The 18,376-nt window shown below is 37.8% G+C and overlaps 1 protein-coding gene across 5 annotated transcripts in view; it reads right to left on the reverse strand.

Annotated features, from left to right (window-relative positions):
* Positions 1-1,567: 1,567 nt before the first annotated feature.
* The window catches only part of TRIM36 (tripartite motif containing 36), a 50,811-nt gene continuing 34,002 nt past the window's right edge, over positions 1,568-18,376 (reverse strand). For all 5 annotated transcript variants that reach the window (XM_081940682.1, XM_081940684.1, XM_081940686.1 and 2 more), the window contains exons 4-10: positions 12,768-12,914; positions 11,719-11,814; positions 10,159-10,412; positions 9,466-9,590; positions 7,298-7,591; positions 5,310-5,607; positions 1,568-3,624 (exon numbers count right to left, since the gene is read on the reverse strand). In XM_081940682.1, the coding sequence (XP_081796808.1) occupies positions 3,258-3,624; positions 5,310-5,607; positions 7,298-7,591; positions 9,466-9,590; positions 10,159-10,412; positions 11,719-11,814; positions 12,768-12,914 (1,581 nt within the window). In that variant the 3' untranslated portion in view covers positions 1,568-3,257. The remainder of the gene's footprint in view (positions 3,625-5,309; positions 5,608-7,297; positions 7,592-9,465; positions 9,591-10,158; positions 10,413-11,718; positions 11,815-12,767; positions 12,915-18,376) is intronic.

The following is an 18,376-nucleotide window of genomic DNA, read 5'->3' on the forward strand; positions in this document are numbered from 1 at the left end:
AGAATCCGGTGTTCTAATCACTTTTATGGCCACAGGTGTATAAAATCAAGTACCTAGGCATGCAGACTGTTTTTACAAACATTTGTGAAAGAATGGGTCGCTCTCAGGAGCTCAGTGAATTCCAGCATGGCACTGTGATAGGATGCCACCTGTGCAACAAATCCAGTCATGAAATTTCCTCGCTCCTAAATATTCCACAGTCAACTGTCAGCTGTATTATAAGAACATAGAAGTGTTCAAATAATTGTAGTCAAATGAGAATTGTGGTATATTGATAGTAAGATACATAAAGATTTTTGATTCAAAGTGTATAATCTAATATGAACTACAAGTAATGACTATGGAAGAAATGCACAAAAGTTATTTGTAACCAATCGACACGCTTTCTACAAGATGTATTGAAGGATGATTTTTTTTTTGTTCAATTAAAATAAAACATTTTTAAAAAAGAACATGGAAGTGTTTGGGAACGACAGCAACTCAGCCACGAAGTGGAGGGCCACATAAACTGACGGAGTGGGGTCAGAGGATGCTAAGGCACATAGTGCGAAGAGGTCGCCAACTTTCTGCAGTCAATCGCTACAGACCTCCAAACACCATGTGGCCTTCAGATTAGCTCAAGAACATGCGCAGAGCGCTTCATGGAATAGGTTTCCATGGCCAAGCAGCTGCATCCAAGCCATACATCACCAAGTGCAATGCAAAGCGTCGGATGCAGTGGTGTAAAGCACGCCGCCACTGGACCCTAGAGCAGTGGAGACGCATTCTCTGGAGTGACGAATCACGCTTCTCCATCTGGCAATCTGAAGGACGAGTCTGGGTTTGGTGGTTGCCAGAACGGTACTTGTCTGACTGCATTGTGCCAAGTGTAAAGTTTGGTGGAGGGGGGATTATGGTGTGGGGTTGTTTTTCAGGAGATGGGCTTGGCCCCTTAGTTCCCGTGAAAGGAACTCTGAATGCTTCAGCATACCAAGACATTTTGGACAATTCCATGCTCCCAACTTTGTGGGAACAGCTTTGAGCTGGCCCCTTCCTCCAACATGACTGTGCACCAAGGTCCATAAAGACATGGATGACAGAGTCTGGTGTGGATGAACTTGACTGGCCTGCACAGGGTCCTGACCTCAACCCGATAGAACACCTTTGGGATGAATTAGAGTGGAGACTGAGAGCCAGGCCTTCTCGTCCAACATCAGTGTGTGACTTCACAAATCCGCTTCTGGAAGAATGGTCACAAATTCCCATAAACACACTCCTAAACCTTGTGAACAGCCTTCCCAGAAGAGTTGAAGCTGTTATAGCTGCCAAGGGTGGACCGACATCATATTGAACCCTATGGATTAGGAATGGGATTTCACTTACAGTAAATTCATATGCGAGTAAAGGCAGGTGAGTGAATACTTTTGGCAATATAGTGTGTATATACCGGTGCAAAATAAAACATAATTTAACCAAAATTTTAATTTTATAAAATGACTATAGTTTTGAACTGAATTCCTGCCTCATAGAGCATCAATTTTCTCAAACTAGTAACATAGTAACCAGGTGGTATAAGAAGAAACAGACATTTTACTTGTTATTTTTATTAGAAAAAAAACTGAGAAAATCTTCAGAAATGTTACATTTCCACTTCACAATATCTTCAAAACAAGGCCTTTTGGATTGTTATTAAAGCTTCAAAAATTATTTTGTAAAAAACAATCTCCATGATGTACCTTTTTGCCTAGAGTTCACAAATTACAGAGTGGTTACCAACTTTTTTGTTAGTTATAGCAGCTATATTGTGAGTAATCCACATAAGGTTTAGCTTAGTCTATATGTAAAGTGCAGAAAATAAAATTGTTTATTTTTTCTCCCCCCTCCATTTTTGTTCACCGCATAGCTAGGTGTTTCCCTGGTCCCTTAAACTAAAGAAAAGCACCACTTTTGCATTCAGGAGACCCTGAACATTCTACTATTTCCCGGCTCAAATTATTATTTTTAATTCAAACAATAAGAGTACCTAAAGGCAGGAAAAAATGTTCCAATCCATTGGGTAGATTAAATTGATGGTATTAATTAAACTGACATTAGGCAGAATATCACTTCACTGTAAATAAATAATTATCACATTATAAATAAAAAAGCTTAAATTAATCATTTGGGTTATTATTTGACTCAGAATAACTAGTGCTTACCAGATCTTGTGTAACTACTGCATAGTTGATATTTTTTGAAACAGTATTTAACACACAAAGTGGACTACACATATCTACTTACGTAAAACAAATTAAAAACCCTATGACCTGAAGTGCAAAGCTTCACAAACATGAAGCATTTTTTTTACACACTTAAGATGATTATATGGAGCTTTAGACAATTTTATATGGATTGCTTTTTAGCTAAGAAGTTTGGACTGATGATACCTTAAGGTAAAAGTATTTCAAACTTAATTTATCAGCGCTTTTATTCTAAACACACTGACCGCCTTAATTTTATGAAGAATTAAATGTGCCAAAACCTTTTCCTAAAGAAAAATATAAAATCCAAATTGTGTCTGCATTTCATCCCCCCCTCCCTCCACACAAGTCACATACGCAGAAGTTTTAACACCAAGGTTTGATGAAAAATTGCACTTATTTAAATATAAATTAAATACAGCATATAGGAGATCACCTAAAATACTGAAAACACACATAAGAACCTGCATTTAATCACCGTTGCAATTGCACCAGGTTTAAAAATCAATAATATGAATCACAATAAATCTGTGCGACACACAGTAACTATGATTCATTGTCCATCTCCTAAATGCTACCAATTTGCTCATAGCTTGGATTCACAAAGCACTTTGCTCTAATGCAAAGACAGTTTCTGAGACACACTTGACCACTCAGGATAGTCAAAATTAGCTCCTTCTGAAGTGAACAAATCTATAATTACTAAAAAGAAAAGCCTACTTCCATTTGTTTAAAAATGGAATGTAAATGGAGGCAATGTCAGAAATAAGGATTTAAACTTAAACAGACTGGCAGGTTTCCAGTTTATCAAAGGCAATGAGGATGCTAATCTGAGTATCCAAGGTCACTATAAGACAAAAAACAACAGTTCAAACAGGTCTTCGGGTAGAGTTTTCTGGACACTAGACATTTAGTAGAGTTGTTTTTTTCTGCAATTAAAAAACAAAAGAAAAACAGACTCGAAAGCAGGGGGTGCAGCAGATGCACTTGGAGTTATGATGTAATTAAGACACAAAGCTAAAGGTGGGTCCTTGGGTATTAAATGTCTTCATCCTGATATTGCAGGTATTTTGCTGCAATCGTTTCTTCTAGATGAATTCCTGAGCTCCCCATTAATGCAAAAGCTGGATACATTTTACCAGAGCATTCCACTGGGCGTTCGTAAATGCACTTCATCCGATCTGCATCATAGAATCCAATGCTGCCTTTGTCACAGTCAAGGCAGATTCCGATGTTTGATGGCATGGGAAGAACTCTGTTCACACAATCTTTGGGAGCAGCTGAAGCAGATGATGCTTTAGGAATAAACATTTTTTTCATGCCTATAGTTATTAATGTGAAAGGCTGCAAGGACTCAGCAAAGATGTCTTCACTCCCACTGTCATGACCACTGTCTTGTTCGTATCTGAAAAAGGAATACTAGTCATGCCACAATACTTTTCAGTTTTCAGTGATTTTTTTTCAGACTTCACCACAATGTTCACACATTGTACATATTAAAAATATTGTACTGTACAATATCACAAATAAAGGTAAGTTGTGTTCGTTTTATTAAATATCTTTTGCAACACTCTCAGAAGGATTCTAACATTAGGACATTTAACTGATCAAAATTCTCTTTCCAGATGAATTGCAATACAGTCGTGTTGGGGACTCAATCTGGCTGCAACATTATTTCAGTGTAACCGTGTGAGAAGATGGGGGGAAATCCTGTAATAAGAAGAAGCAATCCACCCCCATCCAGTGCTTATCTCAGCTAGAATGTGCCATCAGGAATACAAGCAATCTATATAGCGCTTCAAATCCCCTAATCTATCTTGCCTACTACAAGTAATGCTCGATTTACAACAACTCACTTAGTGACCATTTAAAGTTATAACCGCCCAGAAAAAAGTGACTTATGACAGTTTTCCACCCTTACAGCTGTTGCAATATTTCCATGGTCACGTGATCAAATGTCAGATGCTTGGCAACTGACTCATTTATGACAGTTAGTGTCCCAGGGTCATGTGATCACATTTTGCGACCTTCCCACAAGCAAAGTCAATGAGGAAGTCAAATTCATTCAACAACAAAATGTTAGCAACTTAACAAGTGCACTGATCTACTTAACTGTAGCAAGAAAGGTTGTAAAATGCAGCAAAATTCACTAACAACTATCTCGCTTAGTACCAGAAATTTTGGGGTCATTTGTGGTTATAGGTTGAGGGCTACCTGTTCAGATTCATATATAGTATTTATTGTAGTTAATCTATATCGAGTACTTCAATCTTAAACAATACTTAACAAAGCCTCATATAACCTAACCTAAAGGATTCCATGGTGCTTTGCTGAATAAGTCATTTACAGTATGTGATCACAAACTCTTTTTACCTTATCACATTTTACTGTTCTTGAGATCTACCTATCATTTCATCATTTCACTTTATCACTTCCACTGACTTCTTTTTAGATCAGCAGTTCTCAACCTTCCTGATTTCATGGACGGGGTGGTGAGGGTGGTGGTTTTGTGCACACAACCTAAGTCCAGTGCATGCATGAATAAGCTTCGTGCACTCAACTGCCATTTGCATGGTCCAATTCCCAAAAAGCTGTACCGGTCCGCAGCCCAGGGGTTGGGTACCCCTGCTTTAGATTATAAGAAAACATCAGTATGATGTAAGTTTCAGATTCCAGATCTAACTTTCACAAGACCAGAGTACATGCTAAGATAATCTAAGCAAAACTGGATGAGCCTGTGACCCAGGGAATACATAAAAGGAGAGGGCATCATTATTTTTCAAGTGTGGATTGTCGTTATACTTTTTTTTAATGGGAGACTTTTCCCATCAAAAGATCACCAAGCTGCTTTTGGAACCTTCAATTCAATGAAAGCATGTTGGAATCCATTTGACATACACAGTCTAAAATTCCCTTAGGCATGAAAAATGATTCTTTATTTTAGATGCAGATCATTATCTAAAATATTATCTTCCCTATTAACATCCAATTAATATTTGAACTAATGGATAAAAGCTAAACTATTAAATTAAATTACAACAGCAGAACTCAAAACAAAATCTATGAAAACAATAGAAAGTGATTACTTACCTGGGGCTACTTAGTTCACGAGAATTGTGGAACCATTCTTGGATCTTAGCATCAGATGCAACTCCTACTTTCACAAGATATGAATAGGGTTCCACATGGAAAGCCCAGAAATGCTTTCCTTTCACAACACCAGTGTCTCCAATAATGTAGTCCAAGGCAGTGTAACAGCCTTGTTGGATACGTTCAGCTTCCAAAAGCAGAGGAAACCCAGCTCTGCTTTCCACAACATTTCTTCTTGCATTTAGCAGAAGACGTTCACTATTGTAGCCACATTTGTCATCCAAAAGAAAACTGAAAACTAAAAATGAATAACCAGTCAGTAATAGAATTATAGTTTCAGAAAATATTCGAAAGAAGAGGGTAATAAACATCTCCCTCCCCCCAAATTTCTAGATTACCCAATTCTATCACTCTGGAGGCTTAACACGTATAAACAATAAAATCAAAATAAAATCTGGAAAACTGTTATTTAGAGGGAACAAAAGTTCTAAAGAATATAGATAGTCTTGAGTTACAGCCATTCATTCAGTGGTCTCAGGAAGTTATGATAATGCTGAAAAGTCTTACAATTAGTCCTTCAAAGTTCCGGCTGTTGCAGAACAAAATTCTAGTACCTGGCAACCAGCTCAAAGTTATGACGAGATGCAGCATCCCACAGTCACATGATTATCATCTGTGTCTTTCCCTGCTGGCTTTCCCCAAGCAAAGTTAGTGGGAAGCTGGCAAGGAAAGTCACAAGTTGCTGGGGTAAGTCTTCCCTCCACCTTTCTTCATTTGCATGTGTATCACACCCTCCATTCACACCCACCTCCTACTCTTTTTAGATGGCCTCCCTACACCTACTGTACATGCACCCCAAAACTTCTTTCCACAGCTTCCCTAGAATAACACATGCTCTGCACCCTTTCCATGGCCTTCCTGCTATGTACGCACAATGCACACACCACATCATTTTCCTTTTTCCTTGGTAACTCTGCAATTGCACACATACCCAAACCCCCTTTCTCAGCTTCCCTGCACTCATACACATTTATATGTACTCCACACTCACTTTCCCTTGCCTCCTTGCACTCACCACACATGCACTTCGTACACTCTTTCCCCAGCCTCTCTGCACTTGCATACATGCTTCATCTTTCCCCGCCTGAGTTCATGCCACACCAAACACCCCTCCCTCACTTCACTGCAATCTGTGTCAGTCCACCCAAGGTTTCCCTCACCCCTTTGCAACACCCCTGCATTCCTTACCTCCTCTGTTTCCTGCTTAACTACATCTTAAGTTACAATGGCAACCAGGACTATCTGGATTGCTGTCGCTAAGCTATGCAGTGATGTTACACTTTATGACTACATTGTTTAGTAATGGCAATCACAGTCCAATTGCAGTTGTAATTTGAGGGCTAGCGATAGAGATAGATAGATAGATAGATAGATAGATAGATAGATAGATAGATAGATAGATAGATAGATAGATAGATAGATGATAGATAGATGATAGATAGATGATAGATAGATAGATAGACAGACAGACAGACAGACAGAATACATACTTTGAATAATATTTTAAAGTAACTGCTGTTAAGAAATCTCAAGAATATGTTATAATTTTTGTCAACGTGTTTCTTCTTATGCATTATTAGAAAATGGACAGTAAACCAGGTAATCAAACTATTTCATTTCTGCTTTTATCCAAATTACTATAGAATTCCCTTTTCTCTAAAAACAAGTATTATTTTATATTCACAGATACTAATAGTTTTCTTCATTCTGATTTAAATGTTCAATAAACTCACTACAAAGACATATATCATGGCATCTCTACCTCATTATAGCAACTTAAAGATTGTCAAGAATCTGTGGATATCATCTTAATTCTGTTTAGACTTATTAAGTATGATTGTTTAAATTTACACCTAAGATTCTTCGGTTTCACTAACTGCAACAAGAGAACAGGGACAAAAGTATCATGTGTACATTTTTTATTGTACCTGGAGCTGGTGGTGTATGTAAGATAAGTTCTCTGCTCCATGGGCTACAAATAGATCCTTTATATCCTCTGACCCTAAAGGCATAGGTACTGTTTGTGTCAAGGTCAGAAATTATTTCACTCTTACTGCAGACTTCAATTTCTTGCCATGCTGAGTTAGCCTCTTCTTTATTAAGCTTGTGATATTCAAGTATGTAAGTATCAGCTGAACCTGTTTTCTGTGGATGATCCCAACAGATCAAAGCTTTGTTATACATTTTGCTCTGTTCCTCACTGATTTCTGGTATATCATTTCCTGAATTAAACATAAAAATATACAAGATGTTACAAATAAAAATACTGATAAGAGGAAAATACATTTATATATAAAATATTCATAAAATTGAGAAGAAGAAGAAGGGTAAAACATGTTTACATCATCTTAGTTCTGCCTATCCAGTAGTGGTGGGTTCCGGCTCCTGGTGCAACCGGTACGGTGCAACGGGACCTGGCAACGGGGCCCGGCATCCAACACATGAACATCCACAGCGCACGCACATGTGCATGCGTCACCTCCTGCGACGGAGCATCGCGCAGGTGCCTTACGCTCCATGCACAGAAGCTCAAATATCGGTAAGGCGCTCGGGTGGGCAGGTGGGCCCTCCAGAGCACCATACCGGAACAGTACCCGGAGCTCCTGGCAGGCACCGATATGCCCGTACCATGGCTTAGCGGTCGTAACCTACCACTGCTATCCAGCCAAATTTAGGTGTTTTCAATTCTTGAGTGGGCATCATTTTTGTTAACCAGAAATGAACCAAGGGACCTTTTTGCAGGTTACTTACCCACACATATTATCCTCACCAAACTATATGCTCATAACATACCAACTTCTCCCTTGCAACAAACATTACACCAGGAGTAAACAAAACATTGGCCTGCCTTCATAGATAGCCAGAGAACATCTACTCTGAGTCCCTGCTACCCAAGAGACATAACAAATCAGGGCAAGCATTTTGTGTAAGTTGGAAGATTCTGTTCATTGACCTGAGGATCAACCTGCCCATTCTTCCAAAAGACTGGAAAATATCTCTTCCAGATGGTCATTGTAGATTGATTGTGGCATAATTAATGTTAAAATTAGTTTTATGGTAGTATGTTTTCTATTTTATTATCTTGGTCCCACAGTCAAGCCAGATGTTTAGACTGGATTTGACATTTTAGATAGGCATTCTTATTTGATGCTGTTGAAGGCATCATTGTGGGATGCAAGATATTCCAAGTAAAACTGTTTATTGCAATTGACTGATGATGATTTTATCAATGCCAATGGTGTTCAAAAGGTGTCCCAGATCTTTTGGGACTGTACGCACCAATATGCCTATTACTATTGATACTATCCTTGCTTACTTTTGCCACAATCATTCTACTTCTTTTGCAGATCTTTGCATTTGAAATTTTCTCTTCTGTGATAAATAAATAAACACTGCAACATCCACTATCCAGATTTTTCTATCTTTCTTATCAATAATTGTTAAGTCTGTGGTGCTATATGGCAGGTTCTTGTCTGTTTGAATTCTAGAATCCCAGAGAACTTTAGTTTCCTCATTTTGATTATCATTATTATTTTGTCTGTTTGGTAATCATTTGATTGCTTGCAGACAAAGGGTATTTCTTGCATATATTCCAATGCACCTTTGTTGCTACTTTGCCATGCCACTGTTTGTAATCAGTCTGTGCAATTTTCTTGCAGCAGCTAACTAGTTAGCCCTCCATTTCTTCAGTTTCTTTGGGGTGGCAGCAATTGCAATCTGTTGCTGCTTCTCAGTTCTGGCTTTGTACGTGTTTTTCTTAAGGTTTGTTGTTGTGCAGCCAGAATTAATCCTTTTGTCTCTTTCTTCAATTTTGCTGCTCTTATCCATTGCCACATTCTACTGTACACCCACTCAATAGTATATATGAAATACTTAGAGATGTTAGTAATAACTTGTTCGTAATGGCCAATTTCTCTTCCTATACGGACTTTTAGTATACTAAGAAATTCCCACATGAGGATGATCAAGTGTGTGTTCAACCAACGTTTGAAGAATATTGAATACTTTATCAAGAGCAAACTGTTTACAAATACCGTTTCTCTAGCTCCTTCTCTGAGGTGGAAAGAGGTTAAATGTTTTTTTCCTTTAAACTTACCATTTGAATGGAAACACATATTTTCAAGAGCTTCCTGTTGCTTTTCTATGTCAAGAACAAAGTCTTCAAAAGAAGCTTGAGCTGCAGGCCTGAAGCTCTTCAAAGATTCAGTAGCTTTCTGAATTCTATAGACAGAAAAAAGTACCAATATTATGTATACACTAGCAAATTGCCTTTAATACTTTAATATGAGAGAAAAAAATTGAATGCATCCATTCGTGAACCATGCTAAAATACATGATTTTACTTCTAACTGCAAACAAAAAATAATTATTTCACTAAAGAAAATCCCTATATTATAATGAATATTATAATGAAATTAGTTAACAATAGCAGCTGAACTATATAAATTGCATAAAATTTTCAAGATGGTAAAATGTAATCCATCCAAAATTCTACTGTGCAAACTAATTAAAATAGGTAGGAATGTAACAGATCTCACTTTGCATTTGGGTCCAAAGCAGAACATGCATCAGCAGAACATACTTTTATAGGTATCTATTATATACTATATAAAGCAAATTTCAAATTTTTGTGCCTGCTACCCTTGCACTGCATGTATCCCAAACCAATGGGTACTATTGGAGAAATGATTTGCAAAAGTACAACTAAAAGGATATTGGAAATTGGGAAAGAGGCATGCAGAGGACTATGCACAATTCAAGCTATTCTGAAAAGAAATAAATTACATACCTATCATGAAGCTGCTTTGCTGTTTGAACAAAACAAGATGGGTCTGTTTCTTTGAGAACTTCTTGTGCATATCCCACTAGGCCATTGTTTTCTAGAAGTCCCTGATACTCTTCTATTTGAGAATGCAATTTGTCCATTCTTAAATGTTTGGATGCTTCAATAGCTCTAATTGCAGTGTTTTTCCTTTCCTCCAAAACTTGAAACAGTTTATCGAAGTTATTAGAAGCTTCCTCCTTCGCTCTTTCACCATTGCACTGTTTTTTTAAAGTTAAAGCAGGATAACATATTAACTTTAAAATGTTTTTGATTAGATTCAAGAACAATCTCAAGGAAGGTAATGAGATTAATGTAATGTACAAAATCAGGATTCTTTCTAAAGTTAAATGCATTTGATACACTGAAATACCATTATTCATCTTTGTGATTCTGTAGTTGTTTTTAAACAAAACATTTAAAAACATAATTTTAAGTGACAACAGCATTTAAGCTTCTTTGCTTTCTATGTTACAGAGGCATGTTTACAATTCAACCCTTTACACATGTACAACTAAACCATGACAAATTATAGTTGTGAACAAAGAATTGCCCTTAAAAATTTAGACAACAGAACATCTGTAACAATCAGGACAAATATATTAGGATGAAGAAACACTTCATCTAAACTACTTCTTTACATTAAATATTAGGTTTCAAGGTCACAGTAGTACAAAACTACTGATAGAAAAATACTATTTTTAAAAGAACATGTTTATAATAGAAGTATTTCAAAACTGTTTAAAAATTGAAATATTTTCATTGTGCATTTCAGAATAATAAATTACGGATATTTGCATCTCACAATCTCAAAAACAATTTAAAACAAATAACAAAGAGTTATTTCGGGAGGAAAGGGTGAGAGATGCCTGTTCAATATGTAGGCATTTAGCAAATGTTTTTCCAATCAGAGCCATCCATGGGGGCAAAGACCAAAGAGTAACAAAGAACAAGGAGTCTGTAACACTTCCTTTTCTGGGCAACATAAAAAGTGAAGAGAGGGCACTTAGGCTACCCAACTTGCTCCAGTGAGAATGCTTTCTTGCCAAACAGGGTGAGGGACACTCTCCACTTTCTGCATTCCTATAGTACTTTTTTCTGATTTGAACAAAATTGTGAAATGGGTTAGCTCTAGATGCTTCTTGATTGTGGCATAATTTTCTGAATATTTTATATAGATTACTAAACTGTAGAATATGATTAATCTAATTTTCAATAAGAGATTTTCTAAAATTAAATGTTAGCTGCTCAATATCACTTACTGCCAACTGTCACAAATACAGTAAGTGAATAATCAGTTGTAGCACAATTTTCTAATACAGATAAACCTATTTACAAAGCAGAAACTATGTAACTCTTTGGGTTTTTTAATGCAATATGCATTAAAATAAATTAGTCAAATTATAATGGATAGAAATGTTTTAGTTACAGTAAAATTGTTTATGTAGAAATTCACATCAATACTAATATTATTAAAGAGCCACAAAGTAGCCCTTTATGCCCATGGCAAAAATAAGTAGTTCTTACCTCAGCTTCTTTCACTAAAAGACCAAGCTCTGAAATTTGGTTTTTCACGTGGCTCTCCTTACTAATGAGGTAGTGTATATCCTGCGAAAGTTTCTCCTATGAAAAATCATACTGCATGGTTAAAAATGATTGTAAAGTACTATTTTTGCATTTGAAGTTAGTGAATAGAAGAAACATTAATATTTTTGTTTTGTGGTTGACAGTTTGGTTCAATAAACTACTATGTTCTATATCTATCAAAACAGCCAAGCAATTGTTTTAGAGTTAACTAAAAATGCACATAATTTAATCATATGAGAATAAAGAAGTGTGATACCCTTGGCATAAGCTATGTAGGCACCAATGTCAAATATGTGAAAGCTGCATTAAAAAAGATAACCATGTTTTCACTACTATGGAAACGTTTGCAGTTTCACTTATTCTAATTGCTTCTTTCTCTGCTTACTAATTAAAAAGGTTATTAAAATAATATGTATACAACAAGTCCATTAAAACCTGCAGTGAACTAAAACAACTTAAGCCAATATTACATATTATCAAATTACATCCTTTGTCTCTGTTCCAAGAACTAATCTAAAAAGTTACTTGTGCCATCAAATATTTATCTATTTGAACAGATGGCACAAGTCAATATAAGGTATTCAATGATGTGGATTAAATTTAAATGTTCTCCTTCAAGGATATTAAATTTTTTGCAAACTATGGCCATGACCTTGTATTATAGATAGAAATACTCAAATGTGCCTAAATGTTAAAACATGATTAGGACCAAAGATATTTAAACAAAGTTGAAGTCAATTTTATTTCTGAGGAAATTTATAATATTCTACAGATATAACCCACTTTGGAAGGTGAAAATTATTGAGTTTGCTGGTCACAAAATTCTGGCATAAGTCAGAAGCAAAAAAAGAGTGGATGCTATTTAATTAGCCCAGGTTTCAGTAACATTTCATGATACTGAACACAGGACCATCTCAACAAAGCAACTACTTTACACCTTGTAACACTAAGCAACACAAAACCAGCTAAGAAATAAAGAGGGGAGACACCTTAAGTGTTTTGTAGGCACTGCTCATAGTAGTCACTCGATGGTTTGCATGTGTACCACCCAATTTGCAAAGGTGACAAACAGGTCTTCTGCATATTTCACAGTACATATTTACTTTTTCCATTTCATGTTCCGGACACATCAAAATCTGAGAATAAAATAATAGAGTATAAAATATACTTCAAGAACTGTGTAATGATGAAGTAAAATCGGAAGCATTTTCATTTTTGCTTTTCATATACATTTTAATATTTATGAAGATATTAAAATTATTTTCTTTCTTTCTTATCAGATAATACTTATATACAAATGAATGGATTGTTGCCAGAAGTATCGCTCTGTCCCGCTGACTCCTCGCTAGTATCATCCAGCTTCTAGCCTTTCACAGCCGCCATAACAAACCATCTTGGCTTTCATCCAGTCGCTTCAGGGCTTTCTCCTGCCTTCCTGTCTTAGACCACCATCTGAGAGTTGGCTCACAGGGCATCCCAATTCTTCTTGTCCCCCTCCAGGGGACCTACGATTCCGGAGAATCAAATAGACAGATGGAATCAGTGGTGTTCACGGAGAACCATCTCACACACCCGTTCAGATTGGCAGTTGGCCCCGCTCCCCCCCCCACGCCGCAAATTTTCTCTTGTTCAATATCAAACAATTTTATGCTGGAATCTGTGTCTCCAGTCAATAGATTATCTTAATCTCTTCTGGAGATTTTAGAGACAGACTGCAGAGGAAAAAGTTGCATGAGGAACTGTCTCTGAAACACTGGATGGAGACTTTTTAAAATAGTATTAATGTAACTATACAATCACAACATACTATGACCTTATTGTAAGAAATAGCGTATGTTTTGTTATTTTGGAAAATTTCAATCTCATTTGCTTCTACTATCTTTGGAATAAATTATGTCTTAAGAATAGATCATTAGCTCTTTTCTTTTGGACCCGTTAAGTCTAGTTACCTGCATTTTTTAACCTTTTAAAGTAAATTAAAACGAATTCCTTAACCATTTGTTTTGCATCAAAGCTTTCTTTCTTTTTTCAGCTTAACTACATCAATTATACTATACTATATTTTTTTAATTTCAGAATTAATGGAAAATACAATAGTTTTGGCTAAAGTATCATAATAGCCTAAAGTTTAATATTTTGATAGTTCACTTAGATAGGATTATAAAATTACATCTCACTGAAGCTATTTAATTATAATTGGAACTACCGGTAAGCTCAAATATATCACCATCTTCCCTGAGATATTACATATGCATTTATTCTTTAATAACTTTCCAAGCCAGTTTTTTACAATTGCAAGTTTTTTTTAATATTAATGGAGGGCACCAGATGTGGGTTCCTACTAGTTCGGACCAATTCAGCCAAACCGGCAGTAACTTGGTGGCCTGGGTCACTGGAACCGGCAGCGACCCAGGACTGCTATACCCCCAAACCAGTTTTCTCAGCATTGCCATAGGCGCCGCCATCTAGTTTTTGCCATCTGCGCATGCGCAGAGCAATTTTTGTTGCACTGAGCATGCGCATGCACGGTGCATCCCTAAGCAAAATGGCAGTAGTGGCTGTAAGTGTAAGTGCCCACCCCTGGAGGGCACCTACACTTACAGAGATACAGTAATATTCATAAGGTTGAATATTAACATTTTCTAATGTTAACAAAAGCACTTTGCAAGAATTGTTGCATTTATAATATGGTTGGGAAACCCAGATGCTGTTGAACTACTGATCAATTGGGGGAAAGAGTGCTCATTGCTCCTGTGGGGTCTGTTAAATCACAAATTTCATTTGGGCAATTTAAGTCATTTGTATAACTACATCATTATGCAAAATGTAGAAATTATGTCACTCCTGGTGGTTTTCATCATTTGAATAATAAAGCTGTGAATTGATGCAAATGACATAATTTGTGCATAATTTGTTAGAGATATTGCAAATAGCAACAAAGATTATTTATATTAATGTCAACTTAACTGTTCATCTAGACTATTTTGGTCCATTATAGTTTGCTAAAAGGGGTTCTATTAAACTGAGATTTCATTACATAACTGTCACTATCCCTAATGGTGGTTGTCATTTGTTTTTTTAATTCTACAATCTCTCAGATATTTAATTATTTGATTCAAGCTACTATTTAGACTAATGGAAAACATTTGATAGTGGTTCAATAGCTAGTGCAAATGGATGCAACTATGAGCAAATTATAAATTAGAAACTAGGGGAGAAAGATAACAATGTAAACAATGAAGAGTTGATTATTCCATGAATAAAACTGAAATATAAACCTCCTAATTTAATTTTCTAAACTGTTCAATTTCATACATTATTTACAATCAATTTCAATATCAGCTTTCAATAGACAAATCTTAAGAATATAACCATTATCAGTCCAATTCATATTTTTTGCTTGAAGAATTAAAAGATGTATTTTAAAAGAGAATCAGGAAGAAATCAACCAGAGAGAAAAATGGACATCATTTAAAATTGACAAATAGATAAGTATTTTTATAAGTAAATCAGTAGTCTTGGGGTAGCATTATAAAACAAAGATGTTGAGCAGAAAAGAAAGAGGAAATGTTCTTTTATATGCTACAGGACATGCTCACTTGAGACTTGAAGCCAATTAACATCTGAATCCATAGCTATTCCACAAAATATTATAATCTGATTCATGCTGAAGAACAATATATTCACATGATACAATGAGGACAGAACTGACCTAAAACCCTACTATCAAGCAAGGTTTCCTCACTCTGAACAAGTTGCTGAATAGCAGAAAACTGCAACCATGATGTCAGAATTGCTACTGTGTGATGTGCAGCATAAACTAAGCTACAACTAGAGGTCATAAGACCACTTTTATGAGTTGGTTTTTGCAAAGATATCAACTTTTTTCCAGTTCTCTGATCTTTGTCCCATTTAGCAGTGTGTAGCAATATCTGTTCTCAAAATTATAACATGGCTTTTACCACATTACCAAAAAATAAATCTTCTTTCTAGCTATCTAGTATAATCTATAATAAGAGGCAAATTTTTTAAAAAGTAGGTAGATAGAGGGATAGAGCGGGCAAGAAAGAGAGAGAAATACAGTAGGTAGGGAGGGAGGGAGAGAGAGAGATAGGTAGGTAGAGGGATAGAGAGAGAGAAATTAAAAAGAGAGAAATACAGTAGATACGTAGGGGGAGAGTAAGTAGGTTGGTAAGTAGGTAGAGGAACAGAGAGACAGAGAAATAGAAAGAGAGAAATACAGTACATAGGTAGGGAGAGAGAGAGTAGTTAGGTAGGTAGGTAGGTAGATAAAGAGATAGAAGATATAGCCCAGGTTCAAATCCCAGTAAGGGTATGGCTAGCTGATGAGAGCTAAATAGCTTGAAATAGATCTATACTAGTCTCCCTTTATTTATTTATCAGCACAAACACAACACACACACACACACACACACACATATATATGTGTGTGTGTGTAGAGAGAGAGAGAGATACAGTAGGTAGGTAGGGAGAGAGAGTGTAGATAGGTAGGTTGGTAGGTAGAGGGAGAGAGAGAGAGAGAACAGAGAGAGAGAGAGAAAGAAATATAGTAAGTAGATAGGGAGAGAGAGTGTATGTAGGTAGATAGGTAAGTAGGTAGGTAGGTAGGTAGAGGGATAGAGAGAGAGAAATAGAGAGAAATACAGTAGATAGGTAGGTGTTTCTGCTGGCACAGCACTTGATCAATGTAATTCTCATCAATCAGTTAAAGAGCTTTCCAAAAAGAAAAAAAAAGTTTTTGCACTCTGCAAACCTCCCGAAAACAGCCTGTTTTTCACAAAAACGCCCCCCCCCCTTTAAAGGCATGAATAGCTTTGGGGGAGCTTACAGAGTGCTCCGGGAGGGGGGGTAAAAACAAGCAAAAAAACGGCCAGTTTTTCATCAAAAAAATTGCATGCATAGCCTTATGGAGGCTTATAGAGTGCTGCTGAGGGCTGGGGGAGGGCAAAAAATGGCCTGTTTTTTGCTCATTTCTGCCCTCCCCAGCCCCCATGAGCTCTCTGAAAGCCTCCATAAAGGTATACAAGGCCATTTTGGTGCAGGGGCGGGGCTTTGGGAGGCAAAAAAGGCTGTATTCGGTGTATAAGACACACCCAGATTTTCAGCCTCTTTTTTTGAGGAAAAAAGGTGCGTCTTATACTCCGAAAAATATGGTATTTATGAAAGACTGTCAGAACACAGTATTACAATTTCGCTGAAAAACAGTTTAAATAAAATAGTAAATCAGGGATTGACCGTTGTCTTACCTGAACGGTCGTTCTCATGGCGCTGCGGAGAGTACAAGGATGGGTTAACACAGCCTGTTTGCCCATGGACTGAGTAGATTTTCCCCCTCTGGCCACGCCTCCTTTGCCTCTTCTGGCTCAGTTTTAAAAACGAGGTCTTGTCCGACGAAGACGTCCTCAGCTCACACCTGTGTAAAGATACAATCTCGGAGCTAAACAATCACCCTGGGTGGGTCTTGTACTCTCCGCAGCGCCATGAGAACGACCGTTCAGGTAAGACAACGGTCATTCTCCATAGCGCTGCTTGGAGAGTCCAAGGATGGGACATGCCCAAGCTATTGTGTCCCAGGGCGGGAAGAAGTGACATTGTCCGGAGCCTCAATAACCTTCTGTAATACTCTACGGCCAAAAGAGGCTTCGGCAGAGGCAAAGGAATCGATCTTGTAGTTTCTAATGAAAGCCGTGGGAGACGCCCACGTGGCCGCTCTGCAAATGTCCAGGATAGATGCTTGAGTCGCCCAGGCCGCGGTCGTGGCCGCACTTCTGGTGGAATGTGCCGTTACACGAGGTGGAACCGGCTTGCCCTGAAGGTCATATGTCATCTTAATGCAAGCTCGCAGCCACCGACCTATGGTTGAAGATGACACCTTGCGACCCAGCGAGCCTGGTTGAAAAGACACAAAGAAGGCCTCGGAGTGCCTGATGTCCTTAGTTCGTTTCAGGTAAATGCGGACTGCCCTTCGCACGTCCAATTTGTGCCACCTGCGCTCCTTGGAGTGTTGAGGGCTGGGACAGAAATTCGGGAGGATAACCTCCTGAGACCTGTGAAAATGAGAATTCACCTTCGGCATGAAGGCGGGGTCTAACCGTAGGATGACCCTGTCTGGGTGGATGATGCACAGCTCTTCCTTGGCCGAGAAGGCCGCAATCTCAGATACCCTTCTGGCTGAAGTAATGGCTATGAGGAAGGCAGTCTTAAGAGTCAGATGTCGAAGAGATACCTTCCTCAAGGGTTCGAAGGGAGCCGCTGTCAATGCCTGCAGGACAAAGGGTAGGTTCCAGGTCGGGTACCTGTGCACCACCTGGGGTCGGATGTTGTAGGCCCCCTTCAAGAAGCTCTTGACCTGAGGATGGTGACTCAGGGATTGAAGTTGGTGTCTGGCTAAGATGGTGGATAATGCAGCAACATGGCGCCTGAGAGTGGCTGGTGCCAGTCCTTTGTCCAAGCCCTCTTGTAGGAAGTCCAATAACTGAGGGATGGACGCTTCCACACTGTCAATGTCCCGTTTGCTGCACCAGGAAGAAAAGGCAGCCCAAGTCGCATCATAAATGCGAGTAGTGGCCGGACGTCT

The sequence above is a fragment of the Natrix helvetica genome (assembly GCF_964273705.1).
Source record: "Natrix helvetica genome assembly, chromosome: 2".
NCBI classification, from domain to species: Eukaryota; Metazoa; Chordata; class Lepidosauria; order Squamata; family Natricidae; genus Natrix; species Natrix helvetica.